General features: G+C 45.7%; 1 protein-coding gene across 3 annotated transcripts in view; it reads left to right on the top strand.

The window, feature by feature from the left end:
* Positions 1-21762, top strand: part of PRR5 (proline rich 5) — a 96813-nt gene that overhangs the window by 52367 nt on the left and 22684 nt on the right. For 2 of the 3 annotated variants that reach the window (XM_066590189.1, XM_066590188.1), the window contains one exon: positions 18556-18636. The exons of the other annotated variant lie outside the window; for it this stretch is intronic. In XM_066590189.1, coding sequence (XP_066446286.1) covers positions 18556-18636 — 81 coding nt within the window. The remainder of the gene's footprint in view (positions 1-18555; positions 18637-21762) is intronic. 3 annotated transcript variants of the gene reach the window in all.

The raw sequence follows: 21762 nt of genomic DNA, 5'->3' as shown, positions 1-21762 counted from the left end.
GAGATAGGAGATAGATATGAGATAGATAGATAGGAGATAGATAGGAGATAGATAGATAGATAGATAGATAGATAGATAGATAGATAGATAGATAGATAGATAGATATGAGATAGATAGATATGAGATAGATAGATAGGAGATAGATAGATAGGAGATAGATAGATAGGAGATAGATAGATAGATAGGAGATAGATAGGAGATAGATAGATAGGAGATAGATGGATAGATAGATAGATAGATAGATAGATAGATAGATAGATAGGAGATAGATAGGAGATAGATAGGAGATAGATAGGAGATAGATAGATAGATAGATAGATAGATAGATAGATAGATAGATAGATAGATAGATAGATAGATAGATAGATAGATAGATAGGAGATAGATAGGAGATAGATAGATAGATAGGAGATAGATAGGAGATAGATAGGAGATAGATAGGAGATAGATAGATAGATAGATAGATAGATAGATAGATAGATAGATAGATAGGAGATAGATAGATAGATAGATAGGAGATAGATAGATAGATAGATAGATAGATAGATAGATAGATAGATAGATAGGAGATAGATAGATAGATAGATAGATAGATAGATAGGAGATAGATAGATAGATAGATAGATAGATAGGAGATAGATAGATAGATAGATATGAGATAGATAGATATGAGATAGATAGGAGATAGATAGATAGATAGATAGATAGATAGATAGGAGATAGATAGATAGATAGATAGATAGATATGAGATAGATAGGAGATAGATAGATAGATAGATATGGGATAGATAGATAGGAGATACGAAATACGGAAGGAGATGCCTAACATGCTGCAGAATTCCGCTGGGAAAAGAACCCCTTTGGAACGTGTCAGCTGTTTCAGCGATGCGTCTTTGTTTTCTGCTCGTAAATGAACAAGCTCTGCGGGAAGAAGTACAGTAAAATTCGTAGCGCTGCCGTGTGCGTTTCGCTTCCGCTCAAGTGAAGCCGCCGTAATACGCAAACAACATGCGCCAATGTGAGTGAACCATAAATGGGCTCTCCATTATAGTAGTGCAGCCTCACCCCTTAAAACTAACAGTGTCAGGACCGGAAAGATCAAAGAGTCATATTTGTGTCTCATGCGCCAAAATTGTGACTTTTGTACCAACAATACTGGATACGCCCCACAGTGCCTCGGGTTCACATATTTACTTGAGCCTTCCCAGGATCAGAGTTCAGCTCCACTTAATCTTAAAGCACAAAGTAGTGCTGATAAGTAAGAGTCGTAAACGCGATTCTCACGGTGACCAATATGGAGCAAAGTGCAACTTAAGCTTCTATTTGCTCTTCCTTATCGATGGAACCTTCCCTTTCACATCCAAGCAGACTAAGAAAACGAGCCTCATACTAGAGACCAATGGATGCAGCAGAGCTGAATTTGTCGTATTACTCATTAGATGCCGCGTCAGGTTGGGCACATGACACACTCGTCTCTGCTACTCATTAGATGCCGCGTCAGGTTCGGCACATGACACACTCGTCTCTGCTACTCATTAGATGCCGCTCAGGTTGGGCACATGACACACTCGTCTCTGCTACTCATTAGATGCCGCTCAGGTTGGGCACATGACACACTCGTCTCTGCTACTCATTAGATGCCGCTCAGGTTGGGCACATGACACACTCGTCTCTGCTACTCATTAGATGCCGCTCAGGTTGGGCACATGACACACTCGTCTCTGCTACTCATTAGATGCCGCTCAGGTTGGGCACATGACACACTCGTCTCTGCTACTCATTAGATGCCGCGTCAGGTTGGGCACATGACACACTCGTCTCTGCTACTCATTAGATGCCGCTCAGGTTGGGCACATGACACACTCGTCTCTGCTACTCATTAGATGCCGCTCAGGTTGGGCACATGACACACTCGTCTCTGCTACTCATTAGATGCCGCGTCAGGTTGGGCACATGACACACTCGTTTCTGCTACTCATTAGATGCCGCGTCAGGTTGGGCACATGACACACTCGTCTCTGGTACTCATTAGATGCCGCTCAGGTTGGGCACATGACACACTCGTCTCTGCTACTCATTAGATGCCGCTCAGGTTGGGCACATGACACACTCGTCTCTGCTACTCATTAGATGCCGCTCAGGTTGGGCACATGACACACTCGTCTCTGCTACTCAGTAGATGCCGCTCAGGTTGGGCACATGACACACTCGTCTCTGCGCGGCCGGCGCTCGCCTCTCCATCTGGTTTTGTGTATACACTGCAGTATTTTATTTACCAGTAACCTCATGCAGGGAATAAATGACTCCCGTAATAGGATGCCAGTTAGACTTGGCAGCGACCCGCAGCTACCGCCGCCCCTTGGCACTGTCAGCGCCGCAGACACATCTGAATCATGTCCATGCCGCGCCGTCTGGGAGGCTGGAGGGCTGCTCTGCATTCAGATGTTTGCTCTATAGTAATATCGCTTTGCGTCGGCTGAATTCGCACTGCGTTTGCCGCGTCCGTTCGCTGGGAAGGCGGCTGGCACATACATCAGCCCCCGTACGCCCGATGGAAGCCAGGAGTCTCCTCGCCGCCTCCACACTCATCTGGATGAAATATGTTTAATACAAAAGTTTTGCAACTTTCTAATAAACTTTTTTAAGATCTCTGCTTGTGATCAGGCAATGGAAACCGTTTTCATCCCGCAGCGGAAACATACCAAATGCTTCTCACAGCTGAGGGTTTGCCACAATTGTATCCAGTCTGGACAACTCTCCATGTACTCCTGGCCAGAGGCGTAACTTGAAGCTTCTGGGCCCCAATGCATAACCTCTAACGGGGCCCCCAACTATAATGCTTTATTTGTAGTACTGGGCCCCCTATATGGAGAAGAGAGGCCTTATGGGCCCCCTAAGGCTCCTGGCCCGGGAGCAGCCGCATCCCTGCCCATATGAGAGGCTCCGCATACAGATGACCGGACAGGGCCGCGGTGGGTGAGCAGCTGCCGGACTCACTATACAGCCCCTCGTTATATGAGCCGGCCACATTTGTTGCAGCTGATACAACTGTTGCATCTTATTGTATGGAGCTCATAAACCGAGACGACTTATGTCCCTCCTGTAGGATAATAGCTGATGGTCCTTCTACGCAGGGCAGTTATTACACAGAAGGCTCATTGGCCCCACGATCGGGTCGTGTGAAGGGACCGGCGATCGGCCGATGAATGAGCGAGCGCTTGTTTGTCACCTGATTGGTTCATTTATGTGAGTAAACATGCTGGCTGTTCAGCTGGCCCGCCGGGATGAACAGTTGTTTTCCTTCGTCCCCATAAGTTCATTAGGCCTGCCACCTGGCTTGTTGCTCACCGGCCCGACCGATAATTAAATCCAAGGGCCAGTGCCAGGATTATTACCAGCCATATTAATGGCAGCATAATTGTCAGCTGAGATCCGGATCGGGCAGCAACACCCCAGCATCCAGTATGTCAGCCACCCTCTCTTTAGCCCCGTTTGGCCGCTGTAATCAGAGCTGTGACCCCTGACTTCTCCTCCCGACGTTTGCGTCCTGCACATCCTGTACACATCGCAGACACCGGGAGGAGAGGTCAAGGGTCATAGCTCTGACTACAGCGGCCAAACAGGAGCTAAAGAGAGAGAGATGCTGTGCGGTTGTTACCCGGCTGCAGGTTCAGGGTATGGCAGGTCTTATTACTAATGAGACCACTAACAGAGTTACTATTACTACTGGGATCACAAATGAGGGTATTATTACTACTGAGGGTATTGTTAGGGCCACTACAGGGGGCATTATTACTATTTGGGCCACTACAGGGGGCATTATTGCTATTGGGGCCACTACTGGGGGCATTATTACTATTGGGGCCACTACTGGGGGCATTATTACTATTGGGGCCACTAATGGTGGCATTATTACTATTGGGACCACTACAGGGGGCATTATTACTATTGGGGCCACTACTGGGGACATTATTACTGTTGGGGCCACTACAGGGGGCATTATTACTATTGGAGCCACTACTGGGGGCATTATTACTGTTGGGGCCACTATAGGGGGCATTATTACTATTGGGGCCACTATGGAGGGCATTATTGCTATTGGGGCCACTACTGGGGGCATTATTACTATTGGGGCCACTATGGAGGGCATCATTACTATTGGGGCCACTACTGGGGGCATGATTACTACCGTGATTCCCCGAAAATTAGACAGTGTCTTATATTAATTTTTGTTCAAAGCGGTTTAACTTTTGTACATGTACAGCTGCCTGGACACTATTTAAATTGACTTTTTATTTAACTGTTAGCAGGGCTTAATTTTTAGAGTAGGGCTTATATTTCAAGCATCCTCAAAAAGCCTGAAAAATCATTTTGCATCCCCCAAAATTCTGGAAAATCATGCTATGTCTTATTTTCAGGGAAACAGGGTATTGGTGCCACTACTGGGGGCATTATTACTATTGGGACCACTACTGGGGGCATTATTACTATTGGGGCCACTACTGGGGGCATTATTACTATTGGGACCACTACTGGGGGCATTATTATTATTGGGACCACTACAGGGGGCATTATTACTATTGGGGCCACTATGGAGGGCATTATTACTATTGGGGCCCCTATGGAGGGCATTATTACTATTAGGGCCACTACTGGGGGCATTATTACTATTGGGGCCACTATGGAGGGCATTATTACTATTGGGGCCACTATGGAGGGCATTATTACTATTGGTGCCACTACTGGGGGCATTATTACTATTAGGGCCACTACTGGGGGCATTATTACTATTGGGACCACTACTGGGGGCATTATTACTATTGGGGCCACTATGGAGGGCATTATTACTATTGGTGCCACTACTGGGGGCATTATTACTATTGGGACCACTACTGGGGGCATTATTATTATTGGGACCACTACAGGGGGCATTATTACTATTGGGGCCACTATGGAGGGCATTATTACTATTGGGGCCCCTATGGAGGGCATTATTACTATTAGGGCCACTACTGGGGGCATTATTACTATTGGGGCCACTATGGAGGGCATTATTACTATTGGGGCCACTATGGAGGGCATTATTACTATTGGTGCCACTACTGGGGGCATTATTACTATTAGGGCCACTACTGGGGGCATTATTACTATTGGGACCACTACTGGGGGCATTATTACTATTGGTGCCACTATGGAGGGCATTATTACTATTGGTGCCACTACTGGGGGCATTATTACTATTAGGGCCACTACTGGGGGCATTATTACTATTGGGACCACTACTGGGGGCATTATTACTATTGGGGCCACTATGGAGGGCATTATTACTATTGGGACCACTACTGGGGGCATTATTACTATTGGGGCCACTATGGAGGGCATTATTACTATTGGTGCCACTACTGGGGGCATTATTACTATTGGGACCACTACTGGAGGCATTATTATTATTGGGACCACTACAGGGGGCATTATTACTATTGGGGCCACTATGGAGGGCATTATTACTATTGGGGCCCCTATGGAGGGCATTATTACTATTAGGGCCACTACTGGGGGCATTATTACTATTGGGGCCACTATGGAGGGCATTATTACTATTGGGGCCACTATGGAGGGCATTATTACTATTGGTGCCACTACTGGGGGCATTATTACTATTAGGGCCACTACTGGGGGCATTATTACTATTGGGACCACTACTGGGGGCATTATTACTATTGGGGCCACTATGGAGGGCATTATTACTATTGGTGCCACTACTGGGGGCATTATTACTATTAGGGCCACTACTGGGGGCATTATTACTATTGGGACCACTACTGGGGGCATTATTACTATTGGGGCCACTATGGAGGGCATTATTACTATTGGGACCACTACTGGGGGCATTATTACTATTGGGGCCACTATGGAGGGCATTATTACTATTGGGGCCACTATGGAGGGCATTATTACTATTAGGGCCACTACTGGGGGCATTATTACTATTAGGGCCACTACTGGGGGCATTATTACTATAGGGGCCACTATGGAGGGCATTATTACTATTGGGGCCACTATGGAGGGCATTATTACTATTAGGGCCACTACTGGGGGCATTATTACTATTGGGGCCACTATGGAGGGCATTATTACTATTGGGGCCACTATGGAGGGCATTATTACTATTGGTGCCACTACTGGGGGCATTATTACTATTAGGGCCACTACTGGGGGCATTATTACTATTAGGGCCACTACTGGGGGCATTATTACTATAGGGGCCACTATGGAGGGCATTATTACTATTGGGGCCACTATGGAGGGCATTATTAGTATTGGGGCCACTATGGAGGGCATTATTAGTATTGGGGCCACTATGGAGGGCATTATTACTATTAGGGCCACTACTGGGGGCATTATTACTATTGGGGACACTACTGGGGGCATTATTACTATTAGGGCCACTACTGGGGGCATTATTACTATTGGGGCCACTATGGAGGGCATTATTACTATTGGGGCCACTATGGAGGGCATTATTACTATTGGGGCCACTATGGAGGGCATTATTACTATTGGGACCACTACTGGGGGCATTATTACTGTTGGGGCCACTACTGGGGGCATTATTACTATTGGGGCCACTATGAAGGGCATTATTACTATTGGGACCACTACTGGGGGCATTATTACTATTGGGGCCACTATGGAGGGCATTATTACTATTGGGGCCACTACAGGGGGCATTATTACTATTGGGGCCACTACTGGGGGCATTATTACTGTTGGGGCCACTACTGGGGGCATTATTACTATTGGGGCCACTACTGGGGGCATTATTACTGTTGGGGCCACTACTGGGGGCATTATTACTATTTTCTGGCATGCCGTTGAGTCCCCGACCCTCACTAGAATGAGAAACCCCTTTTGGCTCCTAGATCTCCATACATGCCAGATATATCGCCGGTGTCTCCATTGAGGTTAGTGGAGCTCTTCCACCTACATCAGGGGTCTTTAACCTATGGCGGTCCGGCTTTGAAAAACTACAGTTCCTAGCATGCCCTGATGCTAATGCTGGGAGTAGTAGTTGTGCAGCAGCTGGAGAACCAAAGGCTGCAGATCACTGCCTTACATGATATTGGAAGTGATCCGGTGCCCTTATGTAGGGCTGGCGGTCACCGGGGGGTCTTCAAACTGGACTTCAAGGGGCTGGGATTCCGATGAATTTGCATTAAATGGCTTCTTCTTACTACTTCTGAATGTCCAAGGACTTGAGATGTGGCTCTCAGACAGACAGCCATGGACAATGCTTCTACGGATCTCCTGCTACAAGGAGGCAGTCTGGGATACACCAGGAGACGTCTACAGAATAAACTGCCCCTTTAATAAGAGGGGCTTGTAGCAGGGCTCACGCCGTCCGTTTCGTTCTCCATGGTAGCGGTCCTTCTCACGGTTGAGGTGATCTCCTGGTATGCAAAACGCTGTAATCCTGCAAAATGTAATTAGTTTTCGGTTGATGGAGGGACTCTGAGGTGGAGGGGAGCATTCTGCAGGATTCCTGACTTTCATCATTAGTCTGGAGGATTTCAGGGCAGTCAGCTGCCTTATCGCTGGGAGACAGTTGTTAAAAGTCATTTACCCCCCTTGTTACGGAGACAAGTGGCTTCGGCGCCCGCTGGAACAATGCTCATCTCATGCCGTACCTTAATGTCACATTCTGCAAACTCAGAGGGGAAGACGTCTCAACCCCTGGTCCTAGAAAATCCCCCCTGATGCAAATAAGACCCCTAAAGGGGCTGTTCCGCCAATAGATGTTATCCCTCATACCTTATACACAGGATAGGGTATAACTTGCTGATCTTTGGGGATCGGACTGCCGGGACCCCCACTAATCTGAGAGTTGGGGTCTGGAGCGTCTGCAGCGGTGATTGCACAATGCATGCTGCCGCTCCATTCATTCCAATGGGACTTGACTTCCAGCGCTTGGCTTTATCGCGCAGCCCCATTGAAATGAATGGAGCACGCAGATGTGATTACCGCTGCATTCTTTCCTGGATGCTCCGAACCCCCATTCCCGGAATCAGTGGGAATACCAGCAGTCAGACCACAAATCAGCTGCCTGCTGTGGGTAGGGGATACCTTGTAATTGGGGTGCAACCCCTTTAAACATAGGATATTTCCAATGGTTGGTGTCATGATTTAGGCTTCCATGGCCCCTGTCACCTCCCTGCAGCACCATGAAGTAAGCTAAGCTAATAAGTTGGATACTGGGACTTCGTTTGTTGGGACAGCGACCCCAAGGCTGATGGTCCACAGCAGCCAACCCCTCTCCACCATGTGCCGTACGGGTGTCTGTGTATGGAGTGGGTCTGGGAGCCACGAGCTCCATAGACGGTTGATGTCGTCCTTGCTTGACAGCTGATGGGGTATGTATGAAGAGAGATAAGCTGCGCAGCTCAAATCTGAAAGCGGCATTTAAATCCCCCGAACAGTGTTCAGGCGTCCTGTACAGCCTTCCCCCCACCGTGCGATGAGATCACAGAGAGCCATGCGGGGTGTCATGGCAGCCGGGGGCCTTCTGTCATGGCAGAATGCCTAAAAGTAAAAAAAAAAAACTTTTGCCATATTTATAATAAAAGAATCTAAATACAAAACTATGTATTTAGTATCTGTAACAGTCTGATCTACCCAAATATCGCGTTATTTACCCCACACGGTGAACGTCAGCAGGAAAAAAAAAACGCCAGAAATGCGCTTTTTTTGTCACCCGGTCTCCAAGAAAAAAAGCAATCAAAAAGTTGTATCTATTCCAAAATGGTACCAGAGCAAACTGTGTCGACGGAAAAATGAAAAAGTTATGGCGCTCAGAAGATGGAGGCAAAAAAAAAAAAAGTTGTCACTGCGTCCATAAGAGTTCAGATTATTAAAATCTCACATTATTCATCCCACGGGGGGGGGGGGGGGGGGGGACGCTGTCAGAAAAATATATATGCAACGCTGAACTGGTGTTTTTTGGTCACCCTGTATCCAAGAAAAAAAAGAGAACCGTGAATGCATAAACTGGGCCTGTCCCTTTAAATGACCGGAATAGAAGATGTCTTTGATGTGGCTGTTACAGCAGAAGTATCAATCCCAGTGTGAGATCGCAGCGCTGAGTATTCATGCACCCCTGACCTTTTAATGGCTCCTCTGCTTATTCCGTACATCAGTCCGCTCCGTTTGTCACTTACCAATTTTACCACTTTTGCCCAATTTACAAATGTCTGAAGAAACCTGTTGGTACGATTGCAGAAGGAGCAGCCCCCCCCCCCCCCCACCCCCCTTCATCCCTCCTGCAAACAGAGCAACAGCTAATTCATTTATAGCCCGGCTTATATCCGCCGCGCTCCTCGCTGGCTGGGAGGAAAGTCAGATTCAGCTCTGCAGACTTGATTAAAGAGCTGAACTGATTGGCTCTATGGGTTCGTTCTTACGTGCAGAGGAGACGTTTTCTTAAGATTGTGAACCAGCTTGATACGGCAAGAACTTCTTCGCTTCCAAGATTGTAACCCAGTCATAGCTGAGACATGGGGGAGAGAAGAAGCTCAACAGGTGAAGAGCTAAGAGGGAGAACAACCATTATGTCCAAGGTCTAAAATATACATCTTACATCCCAAGGATCCTTCTGGTTATTCTTATAGGTAGACGTTGCTTCTTACAATATTTAAGGAGCAGCCAAGGATGGAAGGAGCCCAGGCAATGAAATTCAGGGGCAACGCCAGTGATGGTCTTATGTTAGATGGCTAACGGTGTGGAATTGTTTTGCCCCTCCTCCTGCTGAAAAACACATATATTACAAAGCTAGTCAGTCTGCCTGTAACCTGCATGTGCGAAAAACAGCAAGATAGCAGCATAAACAAACCAAAACTGTTCAGGGAATAAGTACTGCACCAGAACCAAGCTCATAACATTAATACAGCACCAGAACAAAGCCCATAACATAAATACAGCACCAGAACAAAGCCCATAACATAAATACAGCACCAGAACAAAGCCCATAACATAAATACAGCACCAGAACAAAGCCCATAACATAAATACAGCACCAGAACAAAGCCCATAACATTAATACAGCACCAGAACCAAGCTCATAACATTAATACAGCACCAGAACCAAGCTCATAACATTAATACAGCACCAGAACCAAGTTCCTAGCATAAATACAGCACCAGAACAAAGCCCATAACATAAATACAGCACCAGCACCAAGCTAGGTAGATAAATACAGCATTTCTCCTGTCGTGACACTGCTTTCAGATTCCCCCACTGATAACACATCAATTTATTGTCAGGAGACTCTTAACAGAAAAATGGATATTTCCCTTTAATATGGTTCCTAGTTTTGGATATGTCAGAAGCTGTCATCAGTGGGGGTCCTAGACTGGGACCCCTCACACGATTGAAGCTCTTCATTTGTTGTATCCTTGACCTCTCCCGGTTCCACAGGGGTGTAACTCTGCACCAAAGACCCTCTGACCCTCCTAATGTTGTTGCCCCAGGTCTCTGAGGAGTGGCAAGGGTTAAAGGCAGGCGACTGCTGATGATTCAGTACTCCGTGTATCACAGAGGTTGCCAGGAATGTCATCCGCTCTCCGATGCACTAACATCGCCGCCGATCATTGCGCCATTAGAACGGCTGGTACTAATTATGTGATTGCGTAGCAGGAAAATGATTCATTTGGAAGATGCAAACACGGGCGTCAGCGGTCAGAACCGAAGGAAACACCCAGCGCTGCGAGCCGCGAGGGGATCCAGGGGACGGTCATACACAATATATGTCCAAAGAACTCCATTCCGATATGAAACCTCTAATTCTTGTTCTGATCCCTGCTCTTGTCCACAGGGGGCAGTATTTTAGTGTCCGGTGCCGGATTAGTAAGCCTATCAAATCACAATATTGCAGACCCGGATCTAGAAGTGTCAACCATTTCTTGTAGTCACTTTCCTTACTCAGCAGGGGGCGACAATGAGCTCAGGAAAAATAATTTCTAATCTGAGCTCCATCCAGGTGGGAAGGAAGTATGAAGCCTCCATGGATGCAGTCATTCTGGTTGTTTTTGCAGCGCGCCCTGCTCATGTCTGGGTAGTACAATGTGTGAGCCCTGGTCCATCCTCAGCATTGGCACTTCTGAGGCCAGTGATTGGCCCCAGCAATAATATGCTAGGCGGCTAGACACCACATGAGTCTTTGGAAAGTTCGGAGGTATGGTAACTTACGTCTTAAAGGGGCGGTCTGTGATCTTTTCCACTGATGGCCTATTCTCTGCCTAGGCTATCAGTAGTTGATGGACGGGGGATCCCCCATTTAGGAACCCTGTGCATCGGCGTATTGTTCAGTGCAGGGGTCGGAGGTTGTCAACAGCAGATGGGGAGGAAGTGGGGGCCCCGGCTTTACTCCCATTAAAATCAAGGGGAGCGCCGGGCTGCTATTTCACTTCCTGTCCAAACAGGATGTCAGTAACAGGAAGTAGAATAGCAGTGTGGCGCTCCCATTGATTTAATTGAGAGTGAATGCGGTGCTCCCACTTCCTCCCCTTTCTGCTGATGTCAATGTCCAGACGAGTCTCGGGACAGCAAGTCCGATGATCAGCTGATGGTCCTAGGTGGAGGACTCCTGTCCATCAACTACTGATGGTCTGTCTAGAGGAGGCCATTAGTTGAGAAGAGCCCGGCCAACCCCTTTAAGGACACAGATACAGTTGAGAGTGGCATTCTCCCAGAGATCCTGGACACCAGGCCCAGAGTTCGGTGCCTGCTACCCTAGTAGTTATGCCAATGATGGGGCCCACAGTCCATCCTTTGGTCCCTACAGACGCCAAGGCTTCCACAAGTGAACCCTTACCTGAAGCTCTCAGTGGAGCCAATAGCTTTTCAACCTGCTGCACCTCTATAGTAACCCCACTAATTCTGTCCCCGAAGCCCAGCGGCGCACCACCGGCCACCGGCCTCTTCAGCGCAATCGGTTTCTCACTCCCATTGGTTTGCAGGAAGCTACAATGTTACCTTCTCAGATCCTAATCCAATTGTCCCAAGGAAACAAACTCTGAACACAAAGCCGAGTTTTCATTCTTCCAGCCTCTCGCCGGGGATTATGGGATTCCATCAGTATAAACTAATCATTTCTTGGATGGAGGAAGAGATGGTGTAAGATTTCAAAGGTTAAACTCTGCATTATTCACTTCGGATGTCGCATTCCGTGAATTAACCTTTTCTACTAGATACCTTCCTAGGTAAACGGTATGTAAAAAGATAGCACTGTATATACAATCTGGGGTCAGTCTTGTTTAAAGGAATGGCTTTCATCTTCTTGGTTTCTTAAAGGGGTTGTATCAAAAATGACTTTTACCCTGTTTCCCTGAAAGTAAGACTTACCCTGAAAATAAGCCCTAGCATGATTTTTTAAAGATTTTTGAAGATGGAGTATGATTTTTCAGGATTTTTGAGGACGCTTGAACTATAAGCCCTACTCCAAAAATAAGCCCTAGTTATAGGTAATACAAAAAGTCAATTTAAATAGTGTCCAGGCAGCTATATATGAAAAAAGTAAAAACTTTTGGAGCCTAAATTAATATAAGACACTGTCTTATTTTCGGGGAAACAGGATATCATCTATCCATAGGTTAGATGATAAAAGTCTCATCAGTGGGGGTCACACTGCTCAGACCCCCACTCACTGAAGGAGGAGATTGAATGGAGTTTCGGTTGTGCATGCGCTTAGCAGTCCCATTGAAAATGAATGGAGCGGCGCTGCGCATGCGCGACCACCACTGCATTCTGTCTCCTTCTCGCTACAGTGAGCCCACAGTGAAGAGGAGATTGACAGGAGAGGCGGCCGCACATGTGCGGTGCACTCCATTCATTTTCATTGGGATTGTTGGAGATAGCTAAGCGCCTGCACTTCCATCAGTCCCACTGAAATGAATGAGCGGCACCGCGCATGTGCGACCGCTGCGCCACTCAATTTGCCGTCATTGTGGGTGGGTACAACGAACCCAGAGTGAGGAGACCAGGGGGACATGGAACCCCATTCTTGGGATCAGTGGTTGTCCAAGCAGTGAGACCTTTCTGACGTTTATCAATAAAGTCCATTGTGGTGCCGCCCCCCTAAGTGTAACGAAGTATCAGAGGAGGTTTATTCTACATACACCAAACAATCGTTTATTCTTTCGATCAACTCTAGTTACAAAGTTACTTTTCGTTTAATTTCGGATGCCTTTGAACAATGAATAGAAACTGTGGACTTTCCCTTTAAATGCCGTATGATGAAAAGTTCTGCAACTTTCTAATATACTTTGGGGGTGGAGAATCCACTTAGAGCGGCATCGAAGTCTAAAATGCACTGGAGATCAAAGTGCCAAAAAGTCAGATCTATGAGCTGGTGTAGATTTGTGCCATGATTGACACCAGTCTCTTGGATGGCCCACCCCTCCCTCTAAGCCCCACCCACTTGTTCCTTTGTTGCACTTTTTGTGCTAGTACACTGGGTGCAAAAATGTGCAACTTTTCTGCGCCTGAATTCTGGTGAATTTCCCTTATTAATCCCCCTTTGTGTTTTGATGCTTCAGCAGTTTCAGGATCTTTGTTTGCTGTCAGTGAATGGGAATATAGTTTTTACATGATTCTTGCGTCATCCAGAGCGCTTTCATTAAGGGGTTAAACACCATTCCAGGTAATTGCTCGCATTCCCTTTTCCAGATTATTATGTCAAATATGCCTGAACTTGACAAAATCCCTTTTTTTAAACTTTTTTTTACATACTAAAATCCAAGTAATAAAAAAAAAAATGGAGCTTTACTGCGTAGGCGTCCGTACTGGGTGATCGCCTGTGGGCGGAGCTGCCTGGGCATCGTGTTGTACCAATGATTGCCTGGGTTCACCAAAACTGAATTGTATAATGCCAAATAATTGTACCATTAAAGCTTGTGCATTAGGCCGCCTTCACACGGGCGACACGCTGTCACCGCCAGAAAATAGCACTGATATCGCATTGGTGGTCCTTGTGATATCGCTGTGGTTTCTCATGGCGATACCATGATTTTGTGGTGCTACAAAGTCACGTGACTTTGTAGCACCACTTGCAGGAATTTTCGGAGGGGGCTTGGAATATAAAACCTACCCTGAAAATAAGTCCTAGCTGCACAAAAAAAAGAATACATCACTTAAGAAGTGCTGTCCGGCTCCGGCTCATCTTCTTCATGGTCCTGAGCAGTTGTCTTCAGCATCTCTTCTGGTCGAGAATTGGAAAATCCCCGCCTCCAGGAAACGCTGCCTCTGATTTGCAAAGTACTGTGATGCTCAGCCAATTAGAGCCAGCTCTCGATGAACCAATCACAGCCATTCATTGTCTGTGATTCATTTATCGTGCGCTGGCTCTGATTGGCTGAGTCGCGGCCCTCAGCCAATAAGAGGCAGCACTTCCTGGAGGCGGAGATTTTCCAATGCCTGGCCAGAAAAGATGCTAAAGACCAGTGCCGGGGAGCGGGGAGAAGATGGGCCGGAGCCAGACAGCGCGGGAAAAGTGATGTATGTTTAGTTTTTTTTTTTCTTCCTGCAGTTAGGGCTTTGACAATTGGATTTCCTACTGTCAAAGTTGCATTGCGCCGCACAAAAACCACGTTTTCACGTGATGCAACAGAGAGGAGGACTCCATAGGGAAACATGGGCTACAAAACATGGCAGGTCATGTGCATACTGGGCTTTGACTCCCAATGCCGCATGCTGCAAAACATCACAAATGTGAAGGAACCCATAGAAGAGCATGGGCTTCACATACATGCGATTTGTAGCACCGTCACATCGCGAGAAAATGTGTGAATGTCACCCGTGTGATTGAGGCTTTACTAGCCATATAGCGCCATACTGTGAATACAGAAGTATCCAAATAACAGTACTATGTAGGGCTTAGATAATAATGCTGAAGTTCTCAAATAATACCACAACTGGGATGGCGAGTAAAGCTGACAGATTAGATTAATGTCACTCAAACCCCCGTTTCCGGCACAATCAGCCCACTATCTAATGTGTGTGGGAGCCTCGGCCTCCCAACTTTTCCTCCATGACAGATGTCAGGGGTTAGAATGATTGGGGCGGTTGGATTTCAACATGCCCAATTCTGTTGTTCTCAAGGGAGATAAGCCACCGCCATTTAATGCCAAATAACATACGATTGAAAGCCTATGCTTTACCACCATATAGTGTCATATAGTGAACACAGAACTATATAGCAATACTGTGTGGTAATGATACACAGTTACTAAGTAATTCCTCAATTGGGATCATGGTGTGTAAAGCTGGCCATACACATTAAATGACTGTTGGACAAAACCAAAAGTTTCTGCTTTGCCCAATCCTTTTGTTCCCAAGGGAGATAAGCCATAGGAGACTGGCAGCAACCCATTTCCTTCCTCCTCATTAAGAACCAGATCAGGCATTCATGTGCAAGGGGATTTGGATAGCTATTGTTCAGCCTAAATCTAGACTAGAGGGCCTTTTACATGACCCAATCATCTGGCAAGAATGTTAATTTTTTTGCAAGATTATTGGGCCATCTAAATGGAATGCCAATCACCTGACCAATGAGCAAACGCTAGTTAGGCGTGTGATTAGGCAGTGTAATTAGGGGTATGATTTCTACAATGATAGACCATTGCCGATCTCGTTGATTCATGCTGCGTTACTGGAACATTTGCCCTCTATAAGAGCCTGAACAGCCTGTGTAAAGGCCTGGTGGACCAGCATCGATCTCATTGACTGTTGCTCAGCTACCGGATCATTTGATCCCTAATGAAGCCTGAATTGGCCCGTGTAAAGGCCTGGTAGGCCAGTATCGATCCCGTTGGTCAACGTGCAGCAACCACATCGCTTGTCTCTTAATAGAGACTGAATTGGCCTGTGTAAAGGCCTGGTGGACCAGTGTCGATCTCATTGATTGATGCTCATCTACTGGAGCAAATTAATGCCTGTAAAAGGATACCACGGTGGGATAAGGTGGTGGATGCCTTCACTTGGTGGAGCCCTGCCCTCAGCTGTGAGAAGTATAAGGTCCATACAGCCTTTCTGTAGGTTGGCCCCCATTCACCAACAGTAAGTTGAGGTCTTGAGAGAAAAGTATAATAGAAATGTGTAGCCTGCTTCATTGTACAATAGAACATTATTAATGATAGGAACATACAAGATACGATCATTAAGGAAAGCACCAGCTACATGGGCCAGGCTATAATAATCCACGGCCATCCTATTCTGTCCATCATCATCATCGTCATCACCGTCTTCCACTGGAACTTTTCAAGAAATGCCATTTTAAGGAGATTACCAAAGTGAATCTGTTTTTCCTTAGGCTAATGCTTATTAAATAGTCCCAAACTAAGATGTGGTTATAAGTTTGAGAAGATGGATAATGAAAGAAAGCAGAAGTATAAGGCCCGAGCTGCCCAACGACTCCTGCCACGCGTCTGTGACTGGTAGGAGCCTTCATGCAATCATCACAGCTCATTGCAACGTATTCACCGGCATGGGGGCCCTAACTTCATGGTTCCAAAATTTAGGCCATGATGCTTTGCAGCCGGGTTTCTCATTCGAACAATCATGTCATAGTCTGCTAGTTGTGTGGGGAACTGGAGGTGGACACAACCAAAACCCTTAGGTCCTTAAAGCCGTTGTCTCCTTTGTAGCCCCTCCAGTTTCTTCTCTAATGGTCCTTTATTGGGAAGATGCTGAAATATGGGGAGATGTTTTTGAGGGTCCTTACAGCGGAGACCTGGCAACTATCAGTAATTTGCTGCTCTGTAGCATCTTATTACTTCTCTTTTAGGCTCAGTATCCATAGCGGGGATGATGATGGGACTCAGTAAATGAAGTGTCATGTTCCATATGTCTATCACGCCTTTAACGTCTTCAGTTCCCAGTCTCGCTCTGTTGTGTTGCATTATTATCATCCGGCTTCGCATTGCGTTGTTTTATTGAAGAAGACATCTCTGCTCACTCTGGAAGCCTCAGTTTATATGCAGTACAAGTTCTACCAGAGATGTCGCCTCCTCTCAGTCATGTGGGAAAATGTTTAGCTTTGGCCACCAGAAATACAACCTTGTCTCCATTCAGTGGTCCACAATCAGGCCAGTATGATGCCTCCAAAAATATAACCATGGTTAGTAGTAGTCTTCAACCTGTGGCTTTCCACCTGTTGTGAACCTACAGCCACCAGCGTGGCCTGACAACCTTTACTTACACTGGGAGTTGTAGGTTTGCAACAGGTGAAGAGCCACCAGTTGAGGATAACTGCTATAGTCACTAGAAATGGTCAACTACATATGTCCCTTTCTGAAAAGTTGTAAAAATAGCAACATTTGGTGACAACCAAAATGCCTACCATTGCAGATACCTACCATTCTACATGAGTTATCACCTGACTTTCAAGACTAGTGAATTTCAAGTCTGACCAGTTCTTTCTTATTGGTAATTAAAGGGGTATTTCCATCGTAGACTTTTTTGGCATATCCTGTGCATGCAGTCACCATTTAATAGTCAGACACTAGTTATACACAGTGATAGTGATTACAGGGCAGTTACCTCCAGTGATCACAAGATCATAATTGACATCTTCTCTGATTGGGGTTGCCTAATCTTTTTTCTTCTCCATCCAGCCCAGATTGCCATAAAGGTTTCTTAAAGCTTTGACTCATTCTTGCACACTCTCTCCTACTGCTATCCTCAATGCCCCTCACAGTGTCTTCCACAGTAAAAGTGCCCCCTCTTCTGCCCCACAAACAGTAACATTTCCCCGTAGTGACCACCACAAGAAATAGTCCTACGTTTGTACCTCATACTCTAATAACTCCCCTTTATGGCCCACAAAGTAATAACACCACTCTATGCTTACTCTCCATGTATACTGTGACCTTGCTGCTTGACCAGATGGGGGGACAATGTTAGTGGTGATGGGGACCTCTGGGCTCCTCTATCTTAGGGGCCCATTTGTAATTGTGATCCCTGTGACTACTATTGCTACACCACTGACTATGTCAAGAATAGGGTCCAACCAACTCCAGGATGGCTATGTGTGGTGGTCGGGAGTTACTACAGAAAGCACAGCACAACACACTTTTCAGTTTCTACTAGCCACCCTAGCTGTGGCATATAGAGCCATGATGGACCAAGATGGGAATACCCCTTTAAAAACAGACTTAAATAGTTGATAACATGGCTGCTATATCCAAAAACATCTCCACACTCAATGAAGCTGAGCTGCAATACCAGAGACAACCCATGGACAGGTGTGGAGCAGTTTCTTGAAAAAGGCAGCTATGCTTTCCTTTAATCTTGAAATACATGTTGGCAACTCCTTTTGGAACTGAAATGACAGCCGTAGTAGATTTCACCTCCTTCTCGAACCACTTGACCAAAAAGAGGTTTTCCATTTTTTTCCATTAGATTTACTTTCAATCCATCTGTTTTCTTCCCCAGCATTCATTGTGTTTAATTGTTCAGAGCTCTAAAATCCCCATCAGGTCTAAGGTTCTTCTCTACATTGCAGCATCCAGAATGGAGTAATATCAGTCTTCCAGAAGAAGGGGCTGCAGGATCATGAACTCTACAATCTGAATGAAGGAGTCCGGTAAGTAGGTGTAGACTCTGTTGTTAAGAATGGTTAGATACTAGGAGCCGATGACCAAATTCTTGAGGAACCATAAGGTTGTGTTGGAAAGGTACCTAAAGATGTTAGATGAGTCTTGCCAAAACAAGATTAGCCCTCAATCATCACATGCTTGACACCAAGCCAACTGACCTGAGGGGAAATATCAATCTTTTACCTGAAAGACCTTGGTCATAAATATGGATATTTATTCAAGAATTTGGAAGAAGGTGGAATTTATGGTAACGAGAATGCTCAACCGCCATCTAGCATCCATAGAGACCTTAAAGGAGAACTCTCACATTACTCCAACATATACCCATTAAGACAGTTAGACTTTTTGGATCCGTCCCCCATTTGCAGTTTATAGACCACGTCTACGTTTTTTGACAAGACCATGCTCCATTTCAATAGAATTGTATCTTGCTCGAGTTTTTGATACAAGGACCACAGTCCAGTCTTCGGCCAAGTTTACGGAGGCCAATAGTCCACTCTTATGGTCTTCTAAAGGCCACTGATCGATGGTCTGAAGTCATATGGACTCACATAGGGGGTGCCTTTAACAATGGATTGTAGATGGTGTAAAAACATTTCTTCATATTTTTTCCTATTTTGAAGCACTAATTGTCCTTTTAGCTCAGGTCAGACACCCGCTGTTCTATTATCTGCAGTCAGAACATTGGAGCGAGGCTTATTCCATGAGTCATAACATAGTCAAACAATGATTTACAGAGATGTCTGCTCAAGAATATTTCACTTCCTTGCATCAGCAAATGAAGATGACTCTAAGGAAATGAAGCTGTCAGTGGGTGGGGGCAGATATGAAACAATCTATGTATCTCATGCTATTATGGAAGAAGAATTTTTCAGTTTTTTTTTTTGCAGTTTTTTTTCTCATTTTTCTCTTTTTTTATCTAAACGGAACTGCATGGCACAATTTTTGAAGCTTCTTTCCAAGCTGCAGTAATGTTTTTGAAGCATTGGTAATGTGCCTATACTCATTATTATTGGGGGGTTATCCCAGATGTGAATGTTGTATGACGATGCAGCATGCAGTATCGCCCATTCAGCCTTCCTAATAAGATACAGAAATGCTAAATTAGCAAGATATATTAAGTATTTGCTTGTAATGCAGCAGGCACGGACCTACTGAGTCACTGATTGATTTGACTTTAGGCTACCTCTGAGGGCAACTTCAAGAGCTGGTATGGTCTTCAACCTTTCAAGATCTTTTTTAGAGGAATCTGGTCTTCACTGCCAGGAGCGTCTTGGTTGTTACCTGGTATTCAGCTTGACGAAGACCCTGAGTGGGTCGAAACGTCGTGTTTATGGAGGAATAAACCTATATCTGAATTTGCACGGCCGATATGCTGTCACTCTCTTCGAATACAGTGGACTTTATATAGGTGTCTGTGGCTCAGACTCCCATCTGTGAGGTGCATTAAAAGACCTGAAAGGTCAGACGTTTGGTTGACAAGCCTTGAAGAGTGCTGCAGATTAATTGCGTTATACCCTTGGTTGTTAGTTCAATGACAGCTGACTCAGAGGGAAGTTCAGAAGGCATCGGAGCATGGTACCAATGGGTCAGTCTAGGATGAAGTCAGATAACAAGCCAAGGTATGGACAGGTGGAGTTCATGCAGTAGGGTTAACAGGTAGGCGGACAAAGCAAGTGGCAAGACATATTCAGCAAACAGGCCGAGGTCAGGACAAGTAGAGTCTGGGAAAGCTGAATAGTTAAGCCAAGGATCAAAACTGGGAAGTAAGCAGAATACAGATACCTTCACAAAAACACTAGGAACCTCACTGCTTTGGAATCTTCTGACTTCAATAACTCAGAAAGGACTGGAATAGAACAAAGTCTTAAAGCGGCTTCCTGGAATTAGAAAGTAGGATTGAATGGCGGTATTTCTGATAAAAAGCTATGCTATCACTTGATAGTTATAACTATTATAAGCGAGAGAATCCGACCTCTAAGACCCCCATGATTGTGAGATTAAAGAGCCGCAGTGCTGATTTAGCGCTGCGCTCCCTACACTTTTCCCCAGCATGGCGGCACTGGAGGCCCGCCTCATACAAACAAATCCATGTCTTCCTTTGTAAATATTTACTTATGGATCTGTAGCTCTAAATTCCCACAAGGTTTCTGCACCATCTGATAAAACGAGATGTTACACCTATTGACGGAAGTCATAAATCTCCGGCCCTTGTTAAATGTCAGCGGGAAGGAATCTTTATATGAGACGTTGTTTGCTTTTCTGAACATACAGGAAGAAATTGAATTAGGAGGTTATGTTAGGATGTGAGCGGGATTTCCTGCACGGGTTATTTGGAGACGGCTATGAGATGGGTCCTTATGGTAAGTCTTGAATCGTAAGCAGGTCCACAGCTCCAGAGCTTATATACATTCATGTTCATGTCACCTAACATGTGGAGCTTCTAAGCAAATATTCAAAGAACCTGGCAGACGGGTGAGCCGGGAGGGTACCTTGCTATGTAGGATCTTGGGCTGAGGACCATGTAAGCATGCACAGAACTAACGACCATAGGTGTAAAAATATTCTCACCATATGATTGTCTTTACGTGTTTGGTCAGTTTCCTGACCAATGCCATCTGGTGATCTTACGACTCTGACTGGAGAAGTGGATCCTAAAACTGAGGTGCAGAGTCCTTCTGTTCTTTATGCTGGAACTTCCACAAGGAGCTTTGGTCTTTCTCAGTTGGATTCCCAGAGAAGTTGAGGCAGGTGATTAAATGGGTCAACAGGGTGATCTTTGGATACAGGGTCTGGAACAGTAGGGCCTGCATTCAGTAGAAAGACGGCTTGAGGAGACCTCCAATGGAACTCCTGTGAGCATGGGTGCCATGGCAGAAGGCGATGTAGTGGCCAAGAGCCAGAGCTGGGCAAAATTTTATCTTACTTGCAACTTTATCATCAACAGACCAATGGAACATGACAGCAGTTGACAATAGTCAGTAGCAATAGCAATTCATGATTCCTGCAGACAGAGCATGATCTCACAGGAACAGTCCGTGACAATTTGTCTCACCATCTATATGTTGAGTGTTGTATCTGCACTCTTTTGGCCTATCCTGTCTCACAGGTCG

The sequence above is a fragment of the Eleutherodactylus coqui genome, chromosome 2 (genome assembly GCF_035609145.1).
Source record: "Eleutherodactylus coqui strain aEleCoq1 chromosome 2, aEleCoq1.hap1, whole genome shotgun sequence".
Lineage (NCBI taxonomy): Eukaryota > Metazoa > Chordata > Amphibia > Anura > Eleutherodactylidae > Eleutherodactylus > Eleutherodactylus coqui.
This window is presented reverse-complemented; position numbering and strand designations above follow the sequence as displayed.